Source organism: Haemaphysalis longicornis, unplaced genomic scaffold (genome assembly GCF_048455015.1).
Source record: "Haemaphysalis longicornis isolate Haplotype H1 unplaced genomic scaffold, Haemaphysalis longicornis Haplotype H1 scaffold_4, whole genome shotgun sequence".
Taxonomy (NCBI): Eukaryota; Metazoa; Arthropoda; class Arachnida; order Ixodida; family Ixodidae; genus Haemaphysalis; species Haemaphysalis longicornis.
Window position 1 is genome coordinate 3,772,342 of NW_027526361.1, and position 21,916 is coordinate 3,794,257.

Here is a 21,916-nt window from a genome sequence, read left to right on the forward strand (position 1 = left end):
CTATGCTAGAACGTGCTGCAACACGCTCGGCCGCAGCGCGTGAAGTGGTTTTCGTCGCGAACTGAACGTGTGCACACGATGAGATTGCATATTTAGACGTCACGCGCAGCTGACAAGTACTGCCACTTATGAAAAAAGCATCGTCGACCATATGGCGCCAACTAATCCACCAGACGGTCATTTGAAGCTGAACTTCGAACTGAAAAAAAAAAAAGTTTCATTGTTGCAGACTGCTGCAGCTCTCCCCCGCACCTCCCCTGTGTGGACGATCCCTTGGCGTGACAAATGGCGCTATTCGATCTGAGCTGCGCCGCTGACGCGAAAGGGCGTGTTGAGAGCGGCCCTCCTATTAGCGCTGTGTTTTGAAAGAAGCGCGGAACAAATGAGAAGAGCCGCTGTGGCGAAGCGGAACGGCACACGTTGGCGCTTTGTTTACTTGCGCGACTCGCGCGCAACGCGCACTGCGCGGCCAGGACGACTTGCCTTTGGCGGTGACATCAGGCAGTTCTCCGTCGCCGAGCCCACGTCCGCGAAATTCGGCTGTTCTCGGCGCGCACAAAGAAATGTCCCGCGACGGGATCGCTCATCTTGAATGCCACCGCTGCCGACGCTGGCCCGAAACGGCCATCTTTGCCGGCCAGTCGTGGGCGAGGGGGACGGCGGCGAGTTTTTGAACGGGGATACTTTTGAAGAAGCGGGGAGGAGGAGGAGCGAGACGAGAAGAGGGTGCAGGATTCCAAGGTTACCGAGGGTCAGCTGCCGCTATGCCGGCGGCGCGCCTCTCCCAAGTCTCCCTTCGCCGCCGTCGCCCATGGTGCATTCCTCGTGCTGGCGCGGCCGAAGGAGAAAATCAAGAAAGGCGCCTCGTCTGCCGCCCTCTATCAGATCTGGCCGCCGAGCAATGCGCGCTTTAATGACTCGCTGCCACTTTCCCATTCGCAGAGACACTGAACGGATGCTCGTCTCGAATAGCCGCGTCGCTCTCTGCGACATCGCTGAAAAGCGCGCGGCCGGCCAAGCGTGGGAACTGCTACGCATGCATTATCAGCCTTGCTTGATCTTGAACCTGTCGGGTTGCGCGCGAGACGGATTCACACTTGCATACCAATGAGCATGCCGGCCGCGAACAATTCCGCATTAGCGACGCACTTTAAGCTGGATGGATGGCACCAATTCTGGCGCTGGGAATAAGCTGCGGAGAAATTTTATTGTGCCAAACGCTGCCGGTGCACTAAGCCGATGCATGCGCTTCGTGCGTTTTTTTTTTTCTTTTTGCTTCTTGTGCGCCAGTCTCGCTAAAAAATTTCGCCCTGGCTTCTTCAGACTGTGCACAAATGTACACACGCCTCCTCTCCGCATGGAAGAAATGCACTCTATTTTGTCAAGCCCTAAAGGCCACTCACGAAAACCGGGCAAGACCAATTTCTAGCTTGTCCGGCCGTATTTCTGCGTTCGAAGCTGATCACTACAACCCATGGTTTAACAAACACCCCAAAGCCCTGCTTAACCGGACGAAATGTCTTTATAGGCGAGCCAAGTCAAACAACAAGCCTGAAGCATGGGATAAATACTACATTTGTTCCAAACAATACCTTAATGAAGTGGCTGCTGCTAAACGCCAATCTTTCACCACAAACCTGCTCTAAATGCTTCAAACTAATCCTAACAAATTTTGGCATACCCTGTTCTCAAAATCTCAACCCAGCCGAATTGAACTAGTCAATTCAGATGATGATCCAGTAAGTCCTGACCGGTGTTTTTCATCATTTAATAACAATTTCGCAATGATTTTCGCGGACCATCCTACCACTCCCACCACACGGAGTGCCGCATCCTTTGCCCCAACCACTAATCACTCCTGAGGGCATATCTAATTAACTCTCTCAAGCTCTCCTTGTCAGCCAGTTGTGACCATACCAATAGCAAGCTGCTTAAAGGTACCATATTATTGCAGAGTGAGGTCCTCTGCATAATATTCACTCAATCATTAAAAACAGCTAGTGACATCCGAGACGACTGGAAAAAGGCCCAAATTATTCCTACCTTTAAATCAGGTAACCGTGCAATCTAATTCCACTGACATGCATTCCGTGCAAGCTACTTAAATATGTCTCACCTAGACTCAATTAACTTCTTTTGCTCGCATCAACATGGCTTCCGCAAACTACTATCTTGTGAACCCCAGCTAGCAGAGTTCACCCACGACATTCCTAATGAGACGAGTAACCTTCAAGCAGACGCCATCTTTCTAGACTTCACCAAAGCATTTCACAGTGTTCCACATGATCTACTACTAGCCAAGCTATCCATCCTGGGTCTCCCCCCCAGCCTAATCTCTTGGATCAAACATTTCTTGGAAAACCGGAAACAATTCACCACCGCCAATAGCTGCCACTCTCAGCTCGCTGATGTTTCGTCGGCCGTCCCCAGGGTGCATGTATATCCCTTCTCCTGTTCCTTATCTACATAAATAAGCTTCACGTAACATAATAACGAACCTAAGGCTTTTTGCCGACAACTGCATTGTTTAATCGGCCATCCACAGCACGGAAGATTCTGAAAACCTGCAGCAACATCTTAGTACAATTTCATCTTGGTGCGAATCCTCACTCATGCCTCTAAATCTAGCTAAATGCAAGCTATTGTCATTCCCATGCAAAAGGAGCCCGACTTCTTACCCTTACAAAATTAATTAATTCTGTTCCTGTGGACAGAATGCCGTCGCTGTAGCCCAGCCGTGTGTTGGCAGAGAGAAAACGGAGAGGAGCATCTTTCGAAGGGTGAGACAGCAGAACTTAGCCATTTTGATGTGCTAGCTCGGGCCTACACCACCGCGCAACAAAAGCACAGACACCGAACAAACTTGGCATGTGAGCTTGGCTATTCCCATTTATATCGATTTAAACTAGTTAGTTTAGTAAGTTTGAGAATTGCGAGAAAGCTGAGGGAACTCGTAATCGTTATTAGAACCAGTTGCTCCTATCGCTTTTTGCAATACCTATCGCTTTTTGCAACAGCCGGATTCGTATTCACCAATTTCGAAAATCGAGTCACATTCTTGGCAAGCGGTGCGCAAAAGGTAGCGTTTCTCTAGCGATCAGATGTCTATACGTGGTCTCAACATTTTGTTTTCCCGCCCTGCAAATCAATCCTTAGCGTATTTTTGCCGTACGACCACGTTACGCAGGAGGTGCTGTCGAACAAGTTAATCAAGCTGTGAGAAGGAAGCGCGCAATGGACGCGATACTGCGCCAAACAGGCCCAAAACAACCATTGCTAAAGCAGACAACAAAGCCGACGAAACGGTTCCCGTCATCGCGCCCGCCGGCACGTGGGGAACGCTGGGTAATAGCAGGCGTTCACCACGCCATCTACCCTGTGCCCCGCGAGTGAAAACCGTTCTCCCCCACTTAAGTAGCGTTAGGAGTTTCTTGTCCCGCACGCCGCAAAGGAACCAGTGGCTGGTAGCTTTGCTTCAAAATGCACATCTGACGTTTTGGTGCCCAACACAGGTGCTTTGATAGTAATGAAATCGAATGCGCAAAAAACTGAGATTTGCAATTTTAAAGGAGTACTCACACAAAATTTCAAAGCTGAGATAACTATGTAAAATGCTTCTTTTTTATCAGGAGATATCTCCCAGCAAGTTTCTACAGCAACCGTTCAGCGAAACATATTTAAAATCCATATAATCTTCGCCCGCACGAGAAAGCCATAGAGCGGACCGACATGACATCTGCTACTTGCCCCAAATTGCCGACGTTGGTGCTCCCGTGACGAAGCCGACGCACTGGCTGTGGTTGGCGTACGCTGCTCGGGCGTGTGTACATGTCATGATTTTGGGACTGATGTCATGCTGTCCGGGCCTGTGGGGACGGCGATAACCTCGGCCGGTCTGGGCGCACGCGCGTGCGCTTTTAGAGCGGCAACGATACGGCACGAATGGTGACGTCACTTGATACCTCCTGTCATGGCGGCCGCTCAACGTTCGTTTTGCCAAAACCGAAACTGACACGAATAAACGACACTGTAAATGAATGTTTACGCTGCACTCAACCATCTAATCTGTCATTGTATGATTAGTGGGCTGATAGGCACGCATAGCAGCAAAAAAAACGTAACACCAAAATTTTGTGCATGTAGAAAATGAGAGGGTACCTTCATGGCAATTATTCTGCCCTTAATGATTTGTATTAATAGTGACCAGGGCAGTAACTTAGACGTCAGGTTCTCTGTTTCAAGGGTATCAAAATTTTTTAACCTCTGTTCGGTCAAAACTGGAGTGTCCACAATGTTCTAGCATGCAATGCAGCCAATAATGAAGAGCAGTCCAAGATGCCCCATGCAACAATGACCCTAGCCTGCATACTTTATTGATTGATTGCAGGGTTTAACGCGCCGATGCAACGCAGGCGATGAGGCGTGCCGTAGTGGAGTGCTCCGGATTTATTTTGACCACCTACAGGGGATCTTTAATGTTTGCCGAAATATCGTACACACGGGCGTTTTTGATTTTCGCCTCTATCAGAAAAGCGGCCGCCGCAGCCAGGAATCGAACCTGCGTCTCGTGCCCAGCAGCACAACGCCTTAGCCACTGAGCCACCACAAAGGGTTGGTTGCCTGCATACTTCAGAAATATGTGCGGGTGATCATGTTGCACAAAGTTGAGCTACAAAACAAAATGCAAAATTTCTCAAAACGGTCCACAAAATGTGACAAGCGGAGCGTGATGCAGTCGGCATTGGCCAATCAGGCGATTTCCAGCAGGTACTGAAACACTGCTACGACACAAGATTAAACGTAACCAAGTCTTGCTGAGCATTCTATAAATGACACGGCATAGACTACACCTTCGGCGATTCATCTGAAGCAGGGGCCAAACACCTGTGGCCCGCGGGGCAGTATCATGCGGCCCCCAGCACGTTGTCAGAAGTCCCACCCATCTCCGTCCCTTCCAATCAAAAGGCAGACACGCCAGTTGTGACCTCAAATAGGGTTAGACGGGAGAAAAAGGGCAGAGAATTGATCACTTCCAGTTTGCATTGTCCCCCATCTTCACACTCGGCCAGACAGATTATTGTCAATCATTGTCAATCTGCCGAATTTCTTCCCTTTGCCTGCAAAGGCCCCCCACCTCTAACGGTTGCCGACCCCTGATTACCAAGTTGGGAACTTGGCCAGTGAAATAGCAAATAAATGTTTTTATTCTTGCCAGTCAGCATTCCTACGCTGTTATAAAAGACAAGATTTTATTTGAGGGGCTGCTCCTGTTAGGGAGGGCATCTACCTTACCGTCTTGGGAAAGGGTGCTGAAATTCTTATGCAGATCCAGGTGATGCCAACCCCAGTGACATACAGGGCACACTTCCTTATCAAACAGATATTTTCAACTCAACAATAGCAAAACAAATTCTGTCTTACGTGCACATGATATGTTCAGGCACGCATTAATTGGCAAAATTTATTATGTCACTCGTTACCTTTGGTCTTGGGGCACGCACTCAAATGACCAAATCGAAGGCAGTTTCAACTGAAGCCTAGGAGAGTTGTGAGCTGCCCTTCATCTGAGACACGCACCAGCAATGTTTGCTGTCAATTGCACAGGCACTCCAGCTCCCCTCGCACACTGGGGGCTCGGTGCATGCGGTACCTGAGCGGGCACTTTGACAAAAGCAGTGCATCGCTTCGCATGCCAGCAGCCCAGTCAAGCAAGTGTGCCAGCCAGATGTCGGGAGCAGTTTATTGAAAGGTGGTTCCTACAAGAGAGCCATGGTGCCCCTTGTTCCAGATGCCTGCTTCGGCCAGGCAGACTAGTGTCTCAACTGTACAACAACAAGAGGCCCCTCAGGGGAGCGGCACAGGGGCGGCCTCAGGCGGGGCGGCCACAGGTGGGCCCGACGCCTGCCCGTCTGTGGCGGCCGTGGAGTCTGCACTCTCGGTCTTGGCGGTGCCGTCCTCGTGCTTCCCGCTGCCTTCCGTGTCAGGGACTGGCTTGCAAGCTGCTTGAAGAGCAAGACAGGCTGGGTTGCAATATCTCGCAAAATAACCATCGTCTTGTTGCAATGTTTTGCAAAGATATCGCAAATAATATTTGCAAGTTTTGTGTTTATTGGCCACGAGTGTCTACGACCAAAGAGTGCCAAGACTCTATTAGGCGGTCTTTCAGTGTCAGGTTCAGGCATAAAAGATGTATGAGATGAGTATGGTACTGCCTACAAAAATCTATACAGGGGTGTAGCGGGCCCATAGACTAAAACATGAAGACGTTCATAATGGCAGATAAAAGAGGATGACGGTTGAGACGCGACCCTGCCTGGAGCTTCAGAGCACTAGCAGGGCTCCCTGTGCACGCAAGAGAATCACGAGGGGGCCTCAAGTTGATATCCACAGGGTAAGTTAGCAAGTGAACATTGGTTCACCTCCTAGGAAAATGAAAGGGTGTAGATTTTGGTTACTAAGTGTCGTTTTCTCGCGGCATTGCAGGATGCGCACTCAATTAACACGTGGAGCACGGACAGCTGTTCCCCGCACTTGTCACAAACTGGTGAGAGCGTGCCACTCATTAGATATGCCTGTGTGGCGTGAGTGTGGCCTATTCCCAATCTGCAAATGGGCGCTTCTGTGAACCCATCATGTTTCTCAGTGAGATATTTACCTATGAATGGTTTTATTGTGTGTAGTTTGTTAAGTGATCCTTTGTTCCATTCCAGATGCCATCATTCTCGGCGTCTATGTCGTATAGCAGGTTTCATGTCTCAATACAGCACCAGAGGTTCATCCACGCCAGTGCAAAGAGCAGCCACTGCACCATAGTGGTTGACAATTTCGTTTCCACAAATGCTGCTGTGCCCCGGCACCCAGCAGACTATTATCGTCATACTTGAAGATTAAGCCAACGTTATCTTTCTAGTGAGACAGTTTAAGACAGGGTTTTTACATGGTTTGCCTAAGCATAATGCACTCACAACACCGAGAGAATCTGTAAAGATGATAGACGGTTGTATGTTTGTTTCCATGATGTGTTCTACCGCAACTGAAATTCTGTGCGTTTCAGCTGTAAAAATACTTGTTTGTGTCCAGTGTCTTTGTACTAGTGAAGTTCAAAAAACATTTGCAATAACTTTGAAATAATTACGAAGAAATATGGCTAATGCATACAAACGAGAATTTTGTGTTTGCATGTGGAAACTAGGCCATTCTTTAGACAAACAAATATTTGTTCACAAATCTGTATATGGCAACACTGAGCTTTTTGCTTCCCTCTCATCAGGCCGTCCATGTAATGAAGGGCAATTAGTAACCAAGTTAAGAACTCTGAAAGCCAAGCTCATGTCAACACATCTCAATCAGGGAGGCCCGTGAGACTGCACAAGAATGCAACACTGCTTCACACCTACCAGCCAGTTTTGTGGCACTCGAGCTTTCATCATACGATGTTTTCGCATAACGACCACTGCTAAGTGTAATGATTGCGTAGGGTATGGAGGCATTTCAATGAAACAGGAGCTAGCGCAGCTCCAGCGTGACTGGGTCTTGCGAGAGTGAAAAGCGCCCACTGTTTATTGAATGACATGATGATATAGTAAGAAATATCCAAATTAAGAAACTGTAGTGAAACAGTTTATGAAACAGTTACAATCCAAATGCTCGAAATACAAGCACAATGCTCTTGCATTTGGCTCAATTCAGTGTTGCTGTGAGATTATGGTCAAATTTTTTTTTATATGTGCCTCATTAGCAGCAGCTACAGTAAAGCCTGCTTATATCGAACACGGATATACCGAATTATTGCCTATATCGAACCCTTGTGTAATTCTGGTAAACATTACATGCATTTAAAACTTATTATATCGAACGCGATTTCGCTCCCAATGGATATATCGAACTTTCCCACGCGGGATTTTTCGCTCTCCTTAGGCATGCAGCAGGCTTTCCCACAATACATTTGCGCGCAGCGGTGGCGCGGGTGTCGCTTGCGACTCCCGCGCGAGCTCGGGCGCGTCCAAACCGGCTGTGGCAGAGTGGACCAGCTCCACGCATGCATGCCATTGGAGCCGAAAGCGCCACATTGGGTGCCACGGGCTGTGGTGTCACCGAACTTCAAGCCCGCGCCACTCGCTGCCCGCACTTTCTCGGTTCACTGGGTTCGCCGTTATTCGCTTGTATCCATGCTTGTCTCCGCTCTGTCAAAGACGCCGAGGACTCCGTACCGCTTCCGAGCACGAGCGAAGCCGTCGCTGCCGTGGCCCTGCCACGGCGATACTGCAGTGCCGTTGAGGGCAGCGGTCTTGTGCTTGTCGACTGTTCAGATACCGTGGAGCAAGCAGTCACCAGCAAGGCGTTGTGCTCCAAGAAGCAGGCTACACTCACGCAGTTCTTCTACCCCAGTAAATTAATGTTTTCTGTCCGAGAAAGTGTGCTATCTATAGTGATCTGCAGGGTGGTAAGAGCTCAAAGTTAGCTCGTGACTCCGTCGGCAAGATTGCTCTCATTTAAGTTTTTTTGCTTCACTTTCTATATCGGATTTTTGCTATATCGAACTATTTTACAATCCTCGCACTCTTCGATATAAGCGGGCTTTACTGTACTGTAACAATGTTCACGCAGATCATATCATACCAAGCGTCCTAATGAAGCCTGTGGAGGCTGCTGCAACAAGCCAAACATTTTCGTTTGAGCTTCCATCCCCGCACCAACAAAGACTGCTCAGAATGTCGCAATGGTAGTGAACTCCACAGGCCAAGATGCCAATCATTCATAGCAAAGACTGCACAAATGCCTGTGAGAACAAGGGAGGCAAAGACTTACCCTCCTTGGCTGCATCACTCTTCCTGTGCTCCTTGTGTTCTGCGTGCTTCCTAGACTCCTTGCCCTTCAGGAAAAGAAGAAGCGAGAAAGTTTTCTCTCGTTTCTGTCAGTAGTTCGCGATTTCCACAAGCATCAGTACTGCTGCCACAGCCTTCCCTCGGCTGTCCAGAGAATTGCGAAATAAAAATTGTGCACATATTAGAGAATTGTCTACTAATGCGAAGCATTCTTATGCTGCTTGTCTTGAGTGTGAGTTTTCACAGTCCAAGTTTTTGTTTTTTTTTAAATCCTGTCTGACCAATTATCTCCATTTACGTTAGCCTAACGATTATAGGAGGTACCTTCGTGAAATCTGCATTATTGTGGAAATGCAGGGCGTTACACATTTCGCCACTTTCCGTACGACCAGTTATCTTTAGTTTACACCATTGTATCGACTACAGATGCTTGCTGGTGATAATCACTGAAGCTGTACGAACAAAATTCCCATATATCCACACTAACAAAGCTTTTCTGGCACGTTCACAGAACAAACACAGACGACAGTATTTTCCTGAGTATAAGATGCGGATTTTTCTTAATTTTTTGCCTGTGAAACTTACACGAAGGTGCAACCTAAATCTTTTGTTTTTATCTTTCTTTCACTTTCCAAGTGTAGAAAACATTGAATGCACAATTTATGTAGTTTTTCTTTTCGTAAAATGACGGCAAACAGATGTGAGGATATTGGACTACTCGATGAGCAAACAGTTGAAGCCGGCACAATGAGATGCTATCGCCAAGCAGAGAACACGATTGCAAAAAGATATTGTAAAGTTGTAATGGTTGTTAAAATGTTTAGTCAGAAATGTAATCGGAGAGGGTATCATTACAACTTTTTTTGTATTGAAACTATCCAAAAATTAATTAAACGAGAATTAACTGCCAAGACGACTAACGTTAAGCCGAGTTGTGCTCACTCTTCGGTTTTACACAGTTCACAGTGAAGATGTAAATATAATAGAATTCGTCTGCTGTCAATACATGGGCTTCTGCAGGAGGGAAACAGAATAGAATAGAATAGAATAGAATAGAATAGAACCCTGGAATAGAACTCTAGTTTGTCAGAGTTTCATTCAGGTAACCAGGAAGTGTGCTAATCGCAACTTACACACAAACGCATTTGTTTAGTGCCCCGATTGGACCACGACCTGGCCGAAGCATAGTGTTGCTCACATTGAGACTTGGCTCCTCAGCTTTGCTATACTCGGTTACAACTCCAGAACGGCACCACCTCATGTAGTGCATCACTCCGCCAAAGCGCCGGACCTGTGACGTCAGTGCACGCGCGTTTTGAAAGGGCTTTGCTATGAATGCGTGATATCGTCTGCCTTGTCTCACGCAGTTTGTTTGTCGTCACTGGAGTCGTTTATAAGCATATTAGGTCCAAAAAATCACGGGAACGGCTCACACCATGTTCAAAATATTCCCAGTAACGCCCTACTTGCGCTGCGCGGAGAAACATCCGGTTACGGTGATAAGGCACAGCGACAACTTCCGGTACCGTTCTTAAAGGGGTCCTGAAATACCTTCCGCAGATGCATGGATGTACAGTCTAATCCCGCTACAACGAAGTCCGCTTCAACGAAATTTTCGCTTCAACGAAATATTTCCAATTCCATGTCAGCTAGCCATAGAAGTCAATGCAACAAAGTCCTCGCCACAACGAACCACTTGTCTGGCTTGCTTTCGCTTCAACGAAATTTTCAATGAATTGAGCTGGGTTTGAACAATTATTTTACAATAAAATAAACATAGCGCCAGCTATCTGTAACTTTGTAAACATTCAGGATGCTTAGTTTCACCGAAAACATGCGCAGTGCACCCACACTGCCACCCAAAACAACACAAACTAATAGGTGGACGCCATTGTTTGATGGTGATAACGATGTGGCGGGCCGTCTTTACATGAGGCGCAAGCCAGGTTCGTCGAGCCGGAGCTATGTATAGCCAATCCGTATCCAGTTAAAACACCCGTGGTTGAAATCGCGTGAATGTGCTCTGCTGCTGGCGCAGCGCCGTCATGTATGCGTTGCGAGCAGCTGTCCTTGCAGTTTTCCTTCTACAATTCTTCAGTCAAAAGCCAAAATAATGTTTTCGTGTTTAGTCTTGAACCCGCGTCATCTTATCTTAGTCGCGAGCGCACGGTTGCTTTAAATGCAAGCGCGCTGGCTTGCCTGCCAAGGTCAGTTGCTGCCATGCCTAGTCAGAGGATAAGATAACGGCGCTGCCTGCCACAAGCGAGACATGGCTTCAACCGCCTAGCAGCTATCTGCAAGTAATCAGCTCGGGGGGAAACGCCTTGTGGAACAGCAATACGCCTTTTTGTTAGCCTGCATTTCCTCATTTCTTCACCTCTCCCCTCCTCCACAGTATCGTGCTCTTTGCGTGCTGGTAAAAAAACAGATAGTGATTGGTATGTTTGTTTATCTGAATAAACACGACGTTACTGCGCGTCACTCCTTTTTCTAAACATTGTATTATGCTGCCAGTGATGCGAAAGTATCCAGGGCTATTTTTCTTGCCCTTCCGTGCTGTGTTGGGGCAGATTTCGCCTCAACGAATTTTCACTTCAACGAAATTTTTCGCACGTCCCGTCAATTTCGTTGTAGCGGGATTCGACTGTACATGTAACCAAATAAAGCAATGTATTAGCAATCTCCTCCCGCAAGAATTTTGTTAAAGCGATGAGTATTAGCTGAGAAATCGTAAATCAAAAACCGCGCATTATCGACGCTCCGCGTTTCCTCCTCCTTTCGACTTACTCTCCGCTGTTGACGGCGCGCGAGCCTTGCCTCCCATGATGCTGCGCTCCTCAGCGGTGATGTACTTCCGCTATTGCGCTGCTCACACTGCCATCTGCTACAGGCAAGCTTTGTTGACACCATGAATCCCGCACTCCGCTCAAGGCTGGAAAAGCGAACGAAAAATCTGGCCGCATGTGTGCGGCGGCCTGGCCTTGCCCTTTCACGGTGTACGTTGCTGCAGTATCGGCGGCACGTGACTTTTTATCGGCGAACTCGCAGCCGCACGGGGAGGACCGTGCGCTCGTTCTCTTTGATGCACCGCGCACTGTTTATCCAAAAAGCGCCGTATCAGATGTGGCCTCGCTGGTGCCGGGTCTTATTTTGCGGCGGTGGTAATTCCTACCGGCGGCATGTGAGAACGACATTTTAAACCTATACAGAACCCGTGCACAAAACCCTTCAATCATGTGACCAGTTCAGCTTGGGGCAACGCGTGGTGGAGAGCGGCAACGTTGGCAAAACATGCTCCGCCGCGGCTCTGAGCTTTCTAGCGCTGGAGCGAGCGCCATTCCTTTGACAACATCGGTTGCCTTGGCAACAAGGCACAAACCACTCTAGAAGTCCGCTACGGTTCCGTGATCCCGGTTCAGCTCGGGGCTCCACCTCGCGACATGTAGGCACTGCAGGCATACTACTCACTCCCATTTGGAAGTGCGAGATGCGTTTGGCATTACAGGAGGCGATGGTGTGTGTGTTGTGGACGCCTTTGTTTCGCGATGAAATGCGACGTTGTGCTTCTGCGGGTGGATAGTGCTTCCCATGTTCTGGATTATCTTTCTCGAGCGACGTACGACTCAACCTCGCATGGGGTATGTGCAGTGTGCGTGGCTAAAAGCCATCTCGGCTTGTACGCCAGAGTTAAGTGACTTGCTGTTCGTCCCCGCAAACCGTGCGCGAGGTGAGTGCCGAATTTACCACGGGCAGGAGGAGGCAACCCATCGTCTCTCAATCGCGGTTCAGACTTGCAACGCATGTTGTGACGTTGTGTTCGTTCGAAACGCATCTCTGGATTGTTTTGAAGTTGAATAAAATGTGTGCGTCAAACCGGGGCATTCGGCTCAGGGCATTCGCTGCGATTGCACGAAAGAAGTGCCACGAGGCTTCAACGCTTTTTATATGGAATGTACTCAGGTAAGAGAATATCCATGTCGTGTTATGGCCGTGATGCATTCAATACAAACGGTTAAGCGTTTGTTTACACTTGTTTCGTTTGTCGTAAAATGTCCACGCATTCCGGCACTACGCTGGCAGATCAGCCCGCGAGCCGATGCTGAGCAGACGACTCATCTCTTTGCCGGAAGTGCGTGAAAAAGATGTCTAGCTCATGACGAACATCTGGGAATCGATGCATAGACATGTGAAGATGGCGGCGTCCAAAAACACGAAGGGAAGGGTGAGGAAAAAGCGACAAACTTTGCAACAAAAGTTTGAGCTTTCCGCTGCGCGTACAAGAGTAATACTTGGCACAGAGGACGTTGACGACCCAATCTAACGATTGCGCTAGTTCATTTAGTGTACTCAAAACGCCTTTCAGGGCCCCTTTAAGTTGTCACCGAGTGTAATCATCCTCCTTCAGAGTGGAAGGATTTTTTTATAGGTGGTATTCATTGAAAAGTCTAGCTGTCAATTTCTTCGCTTGGCAACACTGGAAACGGCTACAGACATGGGGCTTGTGGCTTGTGCCACTGCACCCGCATGCCAAAGATAAAAAGAAAGAGAAACACCAGCGTGTATCGTCTGCTTCATTTCAACCCAATTCTCAACAGTGGTGGGCGATTCCATGAGAGAACGAACATGCGTGTACACGACCATTTTTTGTTCATTCTTGTTTTTTTATTATATATGCGCGATTGCGCTAGTTCATTTAGTGTACTCAAAACGCCTTTCAGGGCCCCTTTAAGTTGTCACCGAGTGTAATCATCCTCCTTCAGAGTGGAAGGATTTTTTTATAGGTGGTATTCATTGAAAAGTCTAGCTGTCAATTTCTTCGCTTGGCAACACTGGAAACGGCTACAGACATGGGGCTTGTGGCTTGTGCCACTGCACCCGCATGCCAAAGATAAAAAGAAAGAGAAACACCAGCGTGTATCGTCTGCTTCATTTCAACCCAATTCTCAACAGTGGTGGGCGATTCCACGAGAGAACGAACATGCGTGTACACGACCATTTTTTGTTCATTCTTGTTTTTTTATTATATATGCGCGCAAAATGGAAACCCCCGAAAATCAAGTTTGTTTTCTCCTGAGGTGCGTAGTTCGGGAGAAAAAAATGTTTGAATGTGCCCGGAGCGCAGCGGTGGTTTCGGCAACTGCAGATTTTTCCAAGTTTGCGTCTCTGTGTACGTCAAGGAGTACAAGGGGTGTGTATAAAATGTTTTGGGCCATAAACTAGACCAGAATGCTAATCCGTGTAACGCAAAATCAGCGTCCTGCAGCGAACAAAAAATTAAAAAAAAAAATCGTGAAATCGGCCCAGACGATAGTTTGTTAGTGTTTTTGACGCCCCCTATCTACATTTCTTCTTTTCTGAAAAACTTGTAAGTCGGCCATTTTATTGGCCATACATATCTGAACGCATCAACAAAAGATGGTGTTTGTAGAAAATTTATAAGTACTAAAAAAAATTGAATAACGTCGGCTCTTTTTCAGAAATTGCGCAAATTCAAAACTCAATATAAAAAAAACCCCATACTCGATTTTCTTCAAAATTGCGAAAATAAGACTCCTTTACTTGGACAGCAAAACTGTGGAAAAACATGTTGCATCATTTTGTTCAGAACAAAGTTATAAGGGGCCAAACTTGGGGCTTGCGCGACGCGTCTTGGCGCGCCGCGGTAAGTTCCGGCCGCGGTTGCCGGACGTTGCACTAGTGTACACGGGCGGCAATTCATATTCCACTGCCACATGCCGGCACGGTCAATCTCTTTCCAGTATTCCCAAACGAAAAAAACTATTCTGGAGATTCTTGTTTTTTTTTTCCGCCTGTTTCCCTAATGTGTTCTTTAACGAGCTAACTTTCTGGCCGATCAGCTCGAAAGCGCTCCTTTGCGGCGCCAGTGTTTTGCGGGATGCAAAACAAAAAAAACAAAGGTTCCTCCGATGCGCAGGCAACCGAAACAGATGGCGCACGGGCAGTTACAAGGGAGGGAATGGATTGACCTTCAGACCCTAATCAGTTCCCCACCACGACGGGCGCATTTCCGCTGGTGGTGCATGGTGTGCTGGCGTCAGTACAGGGTATCCACCGCCTTCTTTGAGGCAAACATGAGAGAACGACCTTAAAAATAACTAACCAGGAAACAAACACCTGCACCACGGCTTACGAGGCCGTAGGAGGCTTTTCGGAGACGCCACGTGCACGCGAACCTATTTTACTGGAATGAGAATCAGGTGCGGTCGGGTACCTGGCTTCTTGACGTATTACTGAATTCCGGTCTGTTGTCATATTATTGCCATATATTTATTGTTTAGTCACATATCACAAAGGCGAAGCGTACATTACAGTATTACTTGCGATTTTGATACGCTTGCGTACGAAAATTGCAGTAAGGGGAGGCTACTGCCCTGTCCTTTTCTGTCCTTCAACTCACTGGTTGATGGGCTCCCAACGGATGCTTCCCTTTGCTTTACTCTTGCCATATTTTTGTTTGGTTTTGACTCCTCCCCTTAAAAGTTTTTTTTTTTTTTTTTCATGGGTGGATGCTTTCGTGTGTGCCTAAGTGTTTGCACGTGCATTTGAGCGCGTGTTTGCTTGCTCGACTACCCGCACACTCTTATCCTGATAGATGTGGCAGGGGAAGCCTAGGGGATGTTGTTCTGAAAAAAAAAGTGTGACCCGTTCACCCACCCACAGTTCATTCCCGTCCAAGTCTTGCACTCACCCCAGCATGAAGTGTGCGTCTGCGTTTATTGTGCAAATGCCGACCTGTCTGCTTTGGCCCTGCAAAATGTTACAGGGGTTGACCGAAGAATGAGCAACTTAAAGGAGCTTTGTCTTTGCACCTCACCATCGACGCAGTGTTTCTTGGGCGCGTGCCGGCAATGCCCAATGGCCGACAACCTTACCAGGTCCGCTTTGGGCGTTTCGGACGAAGAAGACGTCACATACGCTGTATGGGAAATTGGTTCTCTGATAAAAAAGAGTCTACCGCCAGCTGCATTCGTGAAGGAGCTAGGAAAATGGGTCACCAAGTGGATTTCCCATGACTCTATTAGGCGGACCCAGGCCATTGCCATAAACGAAGCGAAAAGATGCGAACGGCGATCAAGCATTGTACTGCACTTCGACTTACCTGAAAATTGGACAGTTATTCTGCCAAATGAAGTCCAGTCGTACCACTGGCACAAAACACAGGTTTCACTGTTTACGTGCGTTGTAACTACAAGAAAATCAGTTCAGAGCTTCGCAGTAGTTAGCGATCACATGCAACACGATACCGTACATGCATGCTATGCGCTCGCTCCACAAGGTGCACGAATGCCTGGAAGAAAGTGCCCCTGTGTACAGCTACGTTGTTTACGTTAGTGACGGTGCAGCCAGCCATTTCAAGAAGAAATATCAGCTGTACGAACGTTCCAGAGCAAACTATACACGTCTGCGAAGTGGCTGTGCTTGACTGTATGAGCGCCCGAGGAAGCAGTGGTGCAGATATTATAAATATTTTACTTGAGTTGTATTCCCACACGTAAGCCTTTTGCTGTGTTCCTGACTGTAAATAATTAATCACGATAGTCTGACAGCCAATTTCCAAACTTGTGTCTTTTTGCTTGAATAAATATTCTTGTGAAAAATCTGAAATCCCTTCAGTAATTTACTCGTGCTGTGACCGAAGCGCCATAATAATAGAAAATTTCGACCACTCCTACCACTTCTACCCGATATAACCAACGGGAAAACTTTTCCTGTTGTTTCGAATCCTTCTTTCCTTTCCCTATAAGAAGAGTGGCGTTCGCAAAGGAGCGCTTTCGAGCTGGTATCGGCCAGAAAATTAGCTCGTTAAAGAACAAATTAGGGAAACAGAGGAGGGCAAAAAAAAAAAAAAACAGAAGAATCTCCAGAATAGTTTTTTTCATTTGGCAATATTGGAAAGAGATTTACCGTGCCGGCATGTGGCAGTGGAATGTGAATTACCGCCCGTGTACACTAGTGCAACGTCCGGCAACCGCGGCCGGAACTTACCGCGGCGCGCCAAGACGCGTCGCGCGAGCCCCAAGTTTGGCCCCTTATAACTTTGTTCTGAACAAAATGATGCAACATGTTTTTCCACAGTTTTATTGTGCATGTAAAGGAGTCTTGTTTCTGCAATTTTGAAGAAAATCGAGTATGGGGTTTTTTTTATATTGAGTTTTGAATTTGCGCAATTTCTTAAAAAGAGCCGAAGTTATTCAATTTTTTTTAGTACTTATAAATTTTCTACAAACACCATCTTTTGTTGATGCGTTCAGATATGTATGGCCAATAAAATCGCCAACTTACAAGTTTTTCAGAAAAGAAGAAATGTAGATAGGGGGCGTCAAAAACACTAACAAACTATCGTCTGGGCCGATTTCACGATTTTTTTTTTTATTTTTTGTTCGCTGCAGGACGCTGATTTTGCGTTACACGGATTAGAATTCTGGTCTAGTTTATGGCCCAAAACATTTTATACACACCCCTTGTACTCCTTGACGTACACAGAGACGCAAACTTGGAAAAATCTGCAGTTGCTGAAACCACCGCTGCGCTCCGGGCACATTCAAACATTTTTTTCTCCCGAACTACGCACCTCAGGAGAAAACAAACTTGATTTTCGGGGGTTTCCATATTGCGCGCATATATAAAAAAAAACAAGAATGAACAAAAAATGGTCGTGTACACGCATGTTCGTTCTCTCGTGGAATCGCCCTGGTGTCAACAGTGGTGTCAACAGAGGCGTCAACAGTGGTGTCATGTGCTTAGCACGGACAAGTACCGCCATCCCGCGGCGCCCGACGTAACCAGTGATGGCGCACTCACATGGTTGCCTGCAGGAGTGCCTCGCCAGTGAATACAAGCTATACTCAATTCACCATTGTGCACTGCACCCTTCCTTGCTCCACGAGTGAGTTGGCAGACAGCCTGCAAACTGCAGCGCTGGCAAGTTCTGGTTGGCATGGTGTTGACATAAGCACCAGCTGCTTGCGGGTATGCGTCGAATAAGATGGCTCTCGGTCTGGTGCGAACGTGCCTCTTACGACACAGGGATGAGCTGGGAAGCTCCAAAGGTGGAGGCGAAGCGCCTTGCAGTTGAGTGTCTCCGATGACGTGAAGGCGTTCAGCCACTGTGTACGCCTCGGCTAGTGAACATTACAAATCCAAGTGCTGCTGGCAGGCTTATCTGACACATTCTACAGCCGACAACATGGCAGAAGAGCGGTATGCCACTTCCTGAGATATCCAGAATTCCCACACTGTTGCACAGAACCGAAACCAAAACTGGCTTGGATTCCAATCATGGACATCGTCCAATAACAGCGCAACTCGAATACGCGTCACTGCTGTTAGTTGTTGCAGCCACTGCAAATATGGCATGGTATTTTTTCTTCTTTCAGGCTTTGTGAATTTAATACGGCCTTATAAACTCAATAAATGATGAAAAGTGTGTGTATTTGAGCTAGCCAATGAAGTGTGAACAAAAACAAAAGTTTTGCAAATTCACTTCAGTGTCCCTTCAACAAATATCACTAAAACACACCACTGGGAATGCTCGCAGGCAGAACGTAATAGAGAGTGAGAATAGCTGGCTTTGGACAAAGTCTTGTTGACTCTTTCGTTACCGCGGGAAAATTGACGGATTTTTAGGGGTCCAAGAAAACTTTTTTTTTTCTGCTAAATAAATTGGTTAAGCACTAATTACAGGAACACAAACTGCAGATTATTTAACGGCATTTCCAATAACACCAGTTTTTTAAATGTTTTCATATATCATAGTTGCAAAAAAATATCAGAATCAAAATTTTTGTCAGAATGTCGAAAAAAATAAAAAAGGAGTTGTGTATAACAAACCACCGGTAGTAGAAAAAAAATTAGAATATACATTTTGTAGGGAAACATTGAAAAAACACGCCCTAGAAAAAATGTCGACGTGCGCAGAAGTTTTTCAGATATAAAAAAAAATGTTAGCACGCGCGGTGCTCGCGTCATGCGTTGAAGCCCACCCTCCAATTCAAAATGTGCAAATTCGGGTGGTTCCATGGAAGAAATCTGGCGGTTTCACATTATCAGAGGCACCAATTTGCCCCCACATAACGCAAAAACATTTCGTAAATGATTGACTTTGCATTTACAGCTAGCACAATATTTGGGACAAGCACGCGATGCGGAAAAACATGCATGAAGTTGAAAACGGAACTCCGTAGTTGATGCTTGTTGACGTTCACGGTCAATTATCTCTCAAAACATGAAGTTGATCTTTATTATCATCTTCTGACTCACAATTGTAGCATTGCTTGCAGGAATGAGGTGCGATGCGCTAGAATCGTGCCCTGCAAACTTTGGCCGAGTAGCTGTTGCGCGATAAAAAAGATCAGCACGAGCCTCCTCCATTGCAGTGCCACCTAAAACTTTTGAAGTGAAACAGAACAAAAACTTATCGGAAACTCCGCCCGAATACAGTTCAACTAAACAGCAACACTAGACCCCCGGAGATACCCTCGTATGGAAACGAAACTGGAAGGCGAACAGCTGACAGTGTAAGGCCGGTTTGAAGCGCTGTTTTCGTCGGAACAGATATCTGGCGACTGTGACTTGCATTTGAAGTTCTTATCGCAGAAATCGGGTTAGGGTTCAGTGAAGTCAGGAGCAGCATGCTTTGTTTGAGGATCAGTCGCGGAAGCTCAAGGCGCATTGATTCAAACTCGTGTCAAAAATCATGTTTTTGTTGCAAAAATGAAAACAAAACTGATTTTGAAAGGCCATTTTCTGATCTAACTCCAAACAGCTTTACTTGTTCGAGCAACGCCTGGAACGCTATGAAAAGGCGCTCCCAGAGTATCGTTCAAATTGAACGATTTTGTGCAGGCGCGGTAACGAAAGAGTTAAACCAGAGTGCACAGATCTCAACTTTTTGCAACTGAAGTCCCAAAACTGCAGCCGACAGCTAGGGCAGCCTTCTCCACTCCAAACAATGTGCGGTGCTAAGGTTTGTCATACAACTCGAAATGAAGTTGGAAGGCAAGTGACACTTGCAGGATTCCTTAGCCGAAGGCTGGGCACAGTCCACAAACTTGCAGAATAAACCTTCTCGCAGCATGCCCCTTGACGGCTGCATATACATATTTTTAATGTTAAGACTCAGAGTGGTTTATGCTAGCTGTTAATGCTAGTGGTTATACTAGTGGTTGTTAATCGCCTCCGTTGAAATTTTTCTTTCTTTTTTTTTTCCACTTACCTTTCCTATTTTGACTTGCACGCACCATGTGTAATTTTTATTAAGCGCACGCCCATTACTTTTGTACAGTTAATTAATCTTCTGCTATTCAACACCTTAAATGTTTTTTTTTTTATTTGTACCAAGGTGCGACGGATGCCAGCAAGTGCACATCATCTCGCTGTTTCAGCCCGGTTGTTAAATGCAACCGCTTGCGCAGAGTTTCAAGGACGGCACAAGAAGTTTAGATCTGCACAAGCAGCCAGTGTCAGCCACCTCTGTGGCATTCTTGTAACGCAGCCCTTTGTAATGCTGTGATAACACAGGTACCCAGCACAAAGTCGCAAACAGTAAGCTGGTCGACACTGAGCAGTGCCATCCAACATTGCACATTTTACAACACTCAGTCAACAAAGACGCAAGGCCTCCTCACCCCTTCAGCGTCTGCCGTGGGAACTATTAGCATGTTCTTAAATTTGTTCAGGAGGTATTCCGCCTTCTTCTTTATCCTTTCATCACCTGTGAACTTGGTGCACTGCGAGAAAGGGGGAAAAAAAAAACGTGAGGCAAAGCACAAAATTTGGGTTCACACAATGTGATCCACACATACTGCTACAATCACACAATCATGTGTTGTCAGAGGACCCCAAGCAGGCAAGCTGGACCAGGTGTTGTCACAAGTGCCGTGCGAGATAGTGGCTGGCATGTCACCTCAGCCGTTTTCCTAATTATGACACAGCTGTTGAAATTTTGTGGTAAAACTGACAACTGCTATTCTGGAGTAGCACTATTTCAAATGAACCAAAACTGTACCTTATTTCATCTTTATGGGCCCTTTAAATACCAGGGACAACTGTGAACAGCCTGGTTTGAAGCAACAAGCAAGTTGCGAGGCTCCCCACAGTCAAGAGCCTGGAAGGTTACAGGGGACATGCAGACAAAATGCAAGTTTGGTTCATTCGAAAGATTGCCTCATTAGAATCATACTGACACCACTTTTAACATTAATATAATTAGGAAAAAAAAGGAATGGCCATGAGACCCACTAGCTCATTTTCCGCAACACAACCTATGATGCCATATGTGCCAGCTCTGCGATTGGCTGAGGCCGGCAAAAGCAAACGCAAATTAGGCAGGCTTACAAGCTTGCTGAACGAGCTTTTTGCACTTCGAAGTTACGAAAGCACTCGCAAACATAGAAGTACCAATGTGTACTGCGGTCGGCACTACTCACACTGTGCTAGATTTAGCTGCCCAGCGCTGCGGCGCTTTGGGGTTGTCTCACACGACAATAGCCGACTGTTGAAAGCAACAGTGTCTTACGTGACCATATCTGTCCAGCGAGCACCATCTTTCCCGAAACAATTACTTTCTGCTTAACCATGATTCTGCATTTGGCCTTTGTTGAAGCTATACCCCTGTGGCAGATATGAATTGAACCCACGAATCAGCAGTGTGATGCTTAGCCCTGGAGACGCCAGGGTGCATGGATCTCGCTAAGCAGCGCATGTCAAACGGGAGCTGTCATTACCTTACATAAGCCCTGCAGCAGTGCTGACATAACGCCTTCGCTTTTCCTTCATGATTATCAGCACTGCAAAATGTACACCGCATTCGCTCGCGCAATGAACCCACCTATTTTTTCAGAACATTCGGAGTGAATTTGGGGGCAGGGTTCACCACGCTGGAAGAAGTTGCAAGAGATTTTTAGAAGTTGAAATTTCATACCATAAAGATGGTAAAAGAAGCACTATCAAAATTTTACCTCTTCAGTAAACACGCGTACAAAACTGTGTGACCCAATTTATTTTTTATTAACAACATACTAGTGGCCGCACTACTGACGAGTAGGTTCTTCCCCCACCTAAACTGAGCT

The 21,916-nt window shown here is 46.7% G+C and overlaps 2 protein-coding genes and 1 long non-coding RNA gene across 11 annotated transcripts in view; 1 reads left to right on the forward strand and 2 right to left on the reverse strand.

Annotated features, from left to right (window-relative positions):
• LOC144178126 (interference hedgehog-like) overlaps positions 1 to 1,051 on the reverse strand; it is a 67,258-nt gene extending 66,207 nt beyond the window's left edge. For 2 of the 3 annotated variants that reach the window (XM_077705671.1, XM_077705670.1), the window contains exon 1: positions 484 to 1,051. The gene's annotated coding sequence lies outside the window, so the exon portion shown is untranslated. The remainder of the gene's footprint in view (positions 1 to 483) is intronic. The other variant, XM_077705669.1, reaches the window with a different exon arrangement.
• LOC144178133 (uncharacterized) overlaps positions 1 to 21,916 on the forward strand; it is a 37,820-nt gene that overhangs the window by 11,137 nt on the left and 4,767 nt on the right. The window lies entirely within an intron of this gene.
• The window catches only part of LOC144178128 (uncharacterized), a 90,559-nt gene continuing 74,365 nt past the window's right edge, over positions 5,723 to 21,916 (reverse strand). For 5 of the 6 annotated variants that reach the window (XM_077705675.1, XM_077705680.1, XM_077705677.1 and 2 more), the window contains 3 exons: positions 20,474 to 20,575; positions 8,809 to 8,872; positions 5,723 to 6,002 (listed from right to left, as the gene is read on the reverse strand). In XM_077705675.1, coding sequence (XP_077561801.1) covers positions 5,845 to 6,002; positions 8,809 to 8,872; positions 20,474 to 20,575 — 324 coding nt within the window. In that variant the 3' untranslated portion in view covers positions 5,723 to 5,844. The remainder of the gene's footprint in view (positions 6,003 to 8,808; positions 8,873 to 20,473; positions 20,576 to 21,916) is intronic. The other variant, XM_077705673.1, reaches the window with a different exon arrangement.